The sequence below is a fragment of the Quercus robur genome, chromosome 2 (assembly GCF_932294415.1).
Source record: "Quercus robur chromosome 2, dhQueRobu3.1, whole genome shotgun sequence".
Lineage (NCBI taxonomy): Eukaryota > Viridiplantae > Streptophyta > Magnoliopsida > Fagales > Fagaceae > Quercus > Quercus robur.
The window spans coordinates 67,762,338-67,771,307 of record NC_065535.1 but is presented as its reverse complement, the minus strand read 5'-3'; the positions used below and the strand labels follow the sequence as shown (position 1 = coordinate 67,771,307).

Genomic DNA, 8,970 nt, shown 5'->3' with positions numbered 1-8,970 from the left:
GTGGTGGATTGTTACTAACTAATATTGATGAAAAAAAATATATTTAAATGGTGTGTTCAAATTAAAATCAGTAATAACTTACCACATATAATTTATTATAAAAATATTGTAAAATGTTAAGAACGTAATACTTTTCATTAAAATTAGATAAATGAAAGAAGATTGAAAAAGAAATATTAAAAAAAGAATGAATAAATATTATTTAAATGAGATAGAGAAAACGATAGAGAGTCTGTTGGAAAGTGTAATTGAAAAAGTAAGTAAACAAAAAGTAAAATGAACTGTACACTCTATACAGTACAAAAATTTAAAGAGGCGGTGGAGATGCTATAAGCACCAAATTCCTCTCTCTCTCTCTCTCTCAAAACATGGCATTTAACCTTGCATTGCCAATGAGGCCATCGATGGCTGGTTTGGGTTCTTTGAAGAAATCAGAAACTACCATTTTTGGAGCAAGTCGGAGAGTCCCATCTCTGAGAAATGAGAACAAGAGTTTGAGGCTTACCATTAGATGTTGGAAAGGTTCTGTTCCACCAACTACAATTACTGATAAAACTACCAGCACAGACCCAATCGCGGATGCAATAGCTGCAGCCAGCAAAATAACAAGAAAAGACTTCCCTACCGAGTTCAAGTTTGGTTGCTCCACTTCTGCTTTTCAGGTCTCTCTCTCTTATAAATCTTATAAACACGCATACATTCATTTATATAGAATATGTGTTTTGCATATATAACTGACATGTAATGAAATGGTTCAGACAGAAGGAAAAGGTGATGAAGGAGGGAGAGGACCAGCAACCTGGGATAGTTATATCCAAGATGATGATGGAATCACGGACGTTGCAGTCGATTCATACAATCGGTACAAAGTATATATGAATATTGCTACATAGTTCTCAATAAATGATATAAAACCAATTCTACAAAAGTTTTTTTTTTTTTTTTAGACGGTATTTCTACATGGGATGGAAGTACAGAAAGCAATATATAGAGCACACAACTCCTGTGCATATAGGTCCGTTTGGGTAGTGCGGCTGCGTCCGCGTTTTGGGCTTTTTTTTCTAAATCCTGTTCATTGGTCATGATCAGTGATTTTAGGCCAATGAACCATGCTGAACAGTAATAAACAATAAAAAAATTATTTTTTTATTATTTTCAATTTTCAACAAAATATATTGTATCCAAACATACACATACATACAGTAAGTGGCGGAGCCACCTTGGGGTGGGGGGCCTTGGCCCCATAGCTTTTGAAAATTTCAGTTACAACCTTAATAAAATGATAAAATATAACGAAATTGTATGTAATTTCAATTTTTGGCCCCTCCTAGAATTTGAGGAATAAAAAATGATACAAAGATTTAAAAAAAAAAAAAAAAAATCTAGCCCATTCCTTTTGCACAATAGCTCCTCCATTATTATTTATTTTATTTTTTTTTTGGGGTAAATCAGCCCCTCAAATCAAAACACCAAAAATATCCATAACAAATCCCCAAACTTGAAATTTATCAGTTGAAGACTATCAGTTTGTTTACTTTTTTTAAAAAAAAAAACCTGGATAAAATGAAAAAAAATCCCTTCTCCACACTTCAACGATAGTCTTCAACTGATAGTCTCCAGTAAATCTCTCTTCCCTTTTCTCTCTGTTTTGCTTTGTTATCTGCTGAGATTTCCCCTGTTTGGTAAAGTCGCTCTATTTTGTTGAAATAGTGTTTAATTTGTTAGTGCTTGTACATGATGCCACTGCATCAGTTCATGTTTGACTGATAGCTGGCACCTTTTTCTAAAATTTTATATTATATATTTTTGATGAATATTTTCTGTTATATTTAGGGTGTGTTTGGATATCATTTATTTTACTGAAAATTATAAATAATAAAAAAATAATTTCTAGATTACTGTTCACACCAAAAATACTGTTCATTTGCTTATTTGCACTGTACATGATAAAATAAAAAAATGCAGACGTGATCAGCCAAAAACGCCAATCCAAACGCTACCTTAGTATATGTTTGGACAGTGTTTTGTGTGTCCAAACGTCCAGCGTTTCCCCAGTTTTTTTTTTTTTTTTATTGAGACCCGCGTTTCTTTTTGACTTTGTCTATCAATGCACTGTTCACATCAGCAAAATAAGCGGTGGACAGTGCACACCAATGGGTCCCGTGTACTGTTGACGGGACCCACAAACCTCTTTTTTCAACAACTTTTTCATTAAAAATAGGTCTCACGGTACTATTTACATATTTAAAAATTATTTTACTACAGTATTTTCAATTTTCAGTTTTTAACAAAATAAGCGATATCCAAATGGACCCTTAATTTGATAACAATGGTTACTATTTATATTCATTGATCCTCTCTTAAAATATGCTTATATTTGACAAAGTAGTATGTGTAATTTTGCTCCAAAAAAAAAAGTAGTATGTGTAATTATTGAATGATTGTTTAATTGTGTATAAAACAAATAGGCCACTATAAAATTTATTTCAAGATCAATTTTAAGTAGTTTTAGAACCATAAAAAAACTAAGAACACAATTTTTTTTTTTTTTTTTTTTTACTTAAGAATTTTGTCAATTGTTATATTTAGCTTGGTCCCCTAAAAAAGTTTCCTGGCTCCACCATACAGTACACAACTCATGTGCATATACAGTTCAAAAGTTTGACATCATTTCTAGGAAATTGTTGGGTACTCTGATAGCATTGTTCATCACATTTCTTTTAGAGAAGAAACGAGTGGCTTAATGGGTCTGTGGGTTGTGGCCTTGGAGGGTGAGCTTGGCTTTTGAGGGTTGCTTTAAAATTTTGATTAAAGTGCATTTTAAAATATTAAGCATGTTTTTTACTCTCTTTTTTATATTTATAAACGGGTTATGGAGAGATTTGTTGTTACAAATGTTTTCGTACTTGATAAATTTGGCATTTTTATTCTAAACTTATCGATTATGTTTTTACTAATCATGGTTAAACTTTTATAAAGAGACAAATTTAAAATATTTCGTTACTAATATAAATGGAGGGTGATGAGTGTTAATTTCTTCAAATCTCAAGGGAGGGGAGTTTTTTTTTTTCCTTCAAGATTGGCATGGAGTGTCATTCATCCAAACCTCAAGTGAAGGGGGTATAATTACACCTAAATGTTTTTATAACATTAGCATTTTTATCTTTATTTCTCTTTTATTTATTTATATTTTTTATATTTTGAGAGAAGAGAGACATAAAATGAGCGTAGAAATACATATTTACTCTTATTTTTAACAAATGTGGGTTACAAAAGACTAATTGAAGTGAACTCAGGTGAATATAATGTAATTTGCCCTAGAATCTTTAAAGGAAAATACCTAATTGAATCCTGAATCTCAAATTAGGAAAATATTCTTATGCATTGGTAGGATTGTTGATATGCTTTATAACAATAATAAAGCTTTAGAAACAATAAAAACATAATAATAATAATAACTACAGGGGAAAATTGGCTCTCTTCATGGATCAAAGTTTTTGTTGCAACCTAAAGTCATAAAGGAAAATGTTAAAGATATTACGAATTTTACTATTTAACTTTTATATATTGATATGATAATAAATGTGATTGGTGGTTTCCAACAATACTATAAATGAATATTAGAAATCTTGATAAAAAGAAATTAATGTTTAAGTTTTATTTTTGTGATTGACACATTAGATTGTAAAAGTTATATAGTAAAATTTGTAATATTTCTAGGATTATATTCGGAAAATAAGTTTGTAACACATCACTATATCAAAAGGAATTTAAAAAAAGGTTAAAGTCCTGAATTTCAATATTCATCCCAAAACATTCGTTTGCTTCTCTAAATTGTTAATAAGGTTAAGGTTACACCTTCTAGTCTTAAAGCTTTAAAAAAATAATCTTATTTCATTCCTAAATTGTTGAAAGAAAAATCTTTTTTTTTTTTGTTCTTATGTTTTTGCCCTCAAGCTAGTGAAAAAAATAATTTCAATCTTAAAAGAAAGTGTAATGTTTTCAATAATTTCAATTTTTTTTTTTTTTTTTTTAAGAAGGAATAGTTAAAAAATTGAAAATTAACTTTTTAAAGTTTATGGATAAAATACAAACTTCATGCAAACAGGTCAATATTTTTGCCAAATAAATACAACTTCCTTCTTGTCACTAATTTGTAACTAAAAAAAAGGTAGTGCTTTTTTCTTTCTTTCTTTCTTTTTCTAACTAGCTCGCAACACAGGATGACGTGCAAGCGCTAGTAGATATGGGGGCAGACACTTACAGATTCTCCATTTCTTGGTCAAGAATTCTACCTGGTATTTTTTTTCTTCTAAACAACCCAACCTCAGACAAGCCAACTATTTCGGAAAATAAGAAATTTATGTACTTTTTCATAATCAACTTGCAGATGGGACCGTAGATGGTGGAATAAACCATAAGGGAATCAATTTCTACAACAATCTTATTAATGAACTTATAAAAAATGGTATGAATCAACTTACTTTTCAACCCTACTTGTGCTTAATTCATGATGAAAGGACAATAAGTTTTTGTTCCTAAAGTTTCAAACCAGTTTTCTTTTCAATTGCTCAAAAAATGAGCTAGACTCTGAATTTCCCATGCAGGGATAACCCCATTTGTGACACTGTTCCACTTCGATTTACCTCAAGCACTAGGAGACAAATACAATGGCTTCTGGAGCAGTCAGATTGTGTAGGTTCAAGTTCTTCCAGTATTCGATGTCTTATTTTAATCACTATAACTGTCAAAGTTTCCTGAGATATTAATCAATGTAGTTGGTTGCCACCATACTATTGATAGGGATGATTTTAAAGCCTATGCCAATGTTTGTTTCCAATATTTTGGTGACCGAGTGAAGTACTGGACTACTATCAATGAGCCACAAGTCTGGGCGCCTTACGGTTATACAGTCGATACGACCAACCCACTCCAAAATGCTGCAACAGATCCATTCCTTTGCGCCCATCACATTATATTAGCCCATGCCACAGCTGTAAAACTCTACAGAGACACATACCAGGTGAAATCTAATTAAATCATCATCTTCTTCTTCTTCTTCTTTTCGTTTTGCAGCATTTTCCACTAGGCCAATCATAAGCTGACACCCATTTTGCTTTAGAATAACTAGTTTTGCATTTTTTTTTTTCTATACAACATTATTTATATAATTTAAGTTTTTTTTTTCTTGTTAATAGTCAACCCAAGCAGGAGAAATCGGCATTTCGATACAAGCAGAATGGTTTTTGCCTGCTTCAAATACAATTCAGGATCAAGATGCAGCCCGGAGAGCACTTGACTTCTTCGTTGGATGGTTAGAAAATTTATCTTTGTCAATAAAACACATACATAATCAAATCCTTTTGACTACAAAATTATGTCCAATTTCTTTTTCTTTTCTTTTTTCTATTGTATGTATAGGTTTTTGGAACCATTAGTGTTTGGAGATTACCCATTCATCATGAAGGCTTTGGTAAGGGATGGACTTCCAAAATTCACAAATGACGAGAAGACTTTAATTAAAGGATCCTTTGACTTTATTGGTATCAATTATTATACATCTAGATACACAACTGCCGTAACATTTGATAAAGATGCAACCTTTTCTGCCTATTCTGACTATCAGTTTGCTACAGTCTCAGGTAAACTTTTGTGGTTTCATTTGCAAAATAGCTTAATTTAGCATGCAATTGAATTTAGCCTAAATCTGGTTTTGATAGTTAGGAATATCTAATCCACCTTTCCTGTTTGTTGCATTTGTCACAGCTAAGAATAAAGATGGGGAATACATTGGTGCACCAGTAAGACTGTTTTGTTTTAAATCTATCGTTTACACATTGATTAAACCCAATGACTTTAAGACATCGACTAAGAACATGACATTTCATTATTAACCCAAACACCAGGCAGCACTGAAATTTATATCTATCCACAAGGGTTATCCGATATATTGGTTTATATGTCGAATAAATACAACAATCCTAAGTTCTTTGTTACTGAGAATGGTTAGTAATTTAATTAAAATAGTTCTTCTTTTTCATATTCATCAAGCAAAAAAAGACATCACAAAATCTTTTTTTTTTATCTTGATATGATTGTATATGCCTTGGAACAGGATATCCGGAAAAATGAGATGATACTATTGCAGTAGAGACTGCATTACAAGACGATGTTCGGATTCAGCATATTCTTGGCCATCTTTATGCCATTTCAGTAGCCATGAAGTATGTTCTTGAGTGCTACCTACTAATTTTGTTCCGCTTTATAATCCGCCAATCGCAACTAATTAATTGTCACATATTCTTTTGATGGCACCAATATTATGCATAAATAAGACCATAAAAAAAGTTTTTCCCAACAAACAAAGTCATAAGGATTGTTTGTTGTTTGAGTGCAGGCAGGGAGCAGATGTAAATGGATACTTCATGTGGGCTTTAATGGACTGCATGGAAATGGGGTCAGGCTACACAGTGCAGTACAGGCTTGCTTACACTGATTACCTCAACAACTTGGACAGAATCCTCAAGAAGTCTGCAAAATGGCTCAAGCTCTTCTTGGCTAGCTAATTAGCCTACATATCATATATATGCAGAGTTGCAGACCAATGTGACAATTAGTTCCAACTTTCTTAGTAGAATAAATTTGAACCTTATCGCTTTTGGAGTATTCCAAGCACCGTGGTTTGAGATGCGGCTAAAACAGAGACGAGTTCTCTTTGAATTTATGTTTTGTAATAATGTGGATTCAGTCTCGTTGTCATCTTCTTCATTGCGTATTGCACTTAGTATTGTACTTCCACTTGCAATTCCTAATCAGCTATGAAAATAATTCATGCTTCTTCATGGTTCTGGCATAGTCATTGTGTTAGAATTATGTGCCCTCAAAAATAATATTATGGATTTTTATTTGATTATAAATTACATTTTCACGTGTGTGAGAGACATGTCCCTCAAAAAAAGAGATTCAGGTACCTTTTTAGGGAACCTCTCTTTTTGGGTAAATGGTATGGAGTTGCCACTTTTTTTTATATACAAAAAGCAATAATAATAATTACAAAATACATGACTGAATAGTTCCATTCATTGATTGAATAAAAATTACATATTTGGAAAATTGAAAAGTTACATAGCTTTGGGTCCTAGTTACAATCTACCAAATATTTACATGGTTTGATGTCCTAGTTACATTCTAGCCAAAACAAACAAAGATAAGGCTAGATCTACTAAACCAAAAAAACTAAATCCGGAGGCTAGGTTACGAAATGCGAAGGTGTTAGGCACCCATTCCATCCAGACCAAGTCTGGTCTTCTAGACTCTTGTGACCAATGTACTATGCTATGCATGTCATGAATGATATGTTGAACATGTGAATGAAAAATTAAATCACACAAAATTATTTATAAATGAAGTCTCTTCTTTTGTTAATGAATGTTCAAATAGTGTGTAAAACACCTTGAACGTTTAGACCCCCAAATTACAAATTATCAATTCAAGCAGAATATGAAAATAAGCTAAAACAGAATTGATAAAACAATCTAAACCAAATAAAATCACAACCACAGCAGAAATTAAATGGCAGAGATTAAGGGAAGAGAGATGCAAACACAGAGACAACACAGCAATGTGTTATCGAAGAGGAAACCGAAATCCTCGACGTAAAACCTCTCTGCCGCCCTCCAAGCGGTCAATAATCCACTAGAAAATGAAATTAGGATACATGAACAGCAGAATACCCTCCAAGTCTAATCTACCCAGTGTACCTAAGCCCTCCAAGCTTCTTGCTCCAACGAGGTTACGCCGAACCTTTGTCTTCTCTAACTTATCGGATCCCGCTATAGCCCATAGCATTAACCAATATCAATTGATCCCTTCCTAACTACTTCCTAAGCACCAAATAGCCTCCTCACAGATATGGGTATGGTGAGAAAAGGTTTTGGCTAATGTACCTCTCAAGGATGTAACAATGGAGAGGGTGAGAGTAGAGGAATTTGGAGAATCAAAGGATGAAGATTGTGGATGGGTCAATCTTGTTTTTCTCTAGGGTTCTTTCTCAAAATTCTCTCTGGAAACTCTCTAAAATACGTGGGTATAAGGGGTATTTATACTGTTGTGTGTTTGAAATGCGAAATGTCAGTTTTTCCCAAACAGAGTGGTTTGGCGACTTGACTGAGTCGCAAGTCCAAATTGCGAGCTAACTGCCTGGCCAGACTAGAAGTTTTGTCCTGTAGTGCTCCAGCTAGCGTGACTCTTCAGCTCCTCTGCATGCTTCACACATGTGCCAGCTTTGGCGACTTGCCAGCTGCGAGCCAGTCGCGAGGCCCTGCTGAGTGTACACTCTTGAGCTTTTCTTCACACTCTCTCTCACACTACCCTTACATGAATCTCATCTAAATACAGGGTTTCTAAATACTGAATTACAAGCAAATTTGGTACAGAATAAAGCCAACAAGATGGTTGATTAAATTTAACCTTACAATTAAAAAAAAATCAGATCTGTTTTCAGTGTTAAAAAAAAAATGATTTTGATTTGTCAAAATATCAGACCTGCTTTATGGGATGTAAAAAAATGGTTTTTGATGACAAAAATTCAAATTTGTTTTGTTATATGAAAGAAAAGTGATTTTTGATGACAAAAATTCAAATCTGTTTCATTATATATTTTTAAAAATATTTTCTAAGAAGAAAACTTCACTCATAATCTAAACTTATGCAATCATGAATTAAAATAAACACAAACATAGCAATACATAATCTCTTTCTTTATTTCAACAATTTGCATGTATTAAGAAAATCAGATTTGAGAAAAATTTAAATATGCATCTCATAAAGATGTAGATCTCTTTTTCTTTGAGAAAACTCAGATCTACATCTTAAGAAAGATGCAAATCAGTTTTTGTATTGAGAAAAAATTCAGATCTACATCTTATAAAATGCAGATCTGTTTTGTTTTAAGAAAAATTTAGATCTACA

General features: G+C 32.6%; 1 protein-coding gene across 1 annotated transcript; it reads left to right on the top strand.

Moving 5' to 3' along the window:
- Window positions 1-324: 324 nt before the first annotated feature.
- On the top strand, window positions 325-6,751 carry LOC126714659 (furostanol glycoside 26-O-beta-glucosidase-like). Its single transcript, XM_050414899.1, has 12 exons — window positions 325-662; window positions 759-869; window positions 4,223-4,298; window positions 4,391-4,468; window positions 4,608-4,695; window positions 4,804-5,023; window positions 5,199-5,314; window positions 5,422-5,642; window positions 5,767-5,801; window positions 5,900-6,005; window positions 6,116-6,224; window positions 6,398-6,751. The coding sequence occupies exons 1-11, from the start codon at window positions 369-371 to the stop codon at window positions 6,130-6,132; spliced, it is 1,362 nt and encodes a 453-aa protein (XP_050270856.1). The 5' UTR covers window positions 325-368; the 3' UTR covers window positions 6,133-6,224; window positions 6,398-6,751.
- The last annotated feature ends 2,219 nt before the right edge of the window (window positions 6,752-8,970 follow it).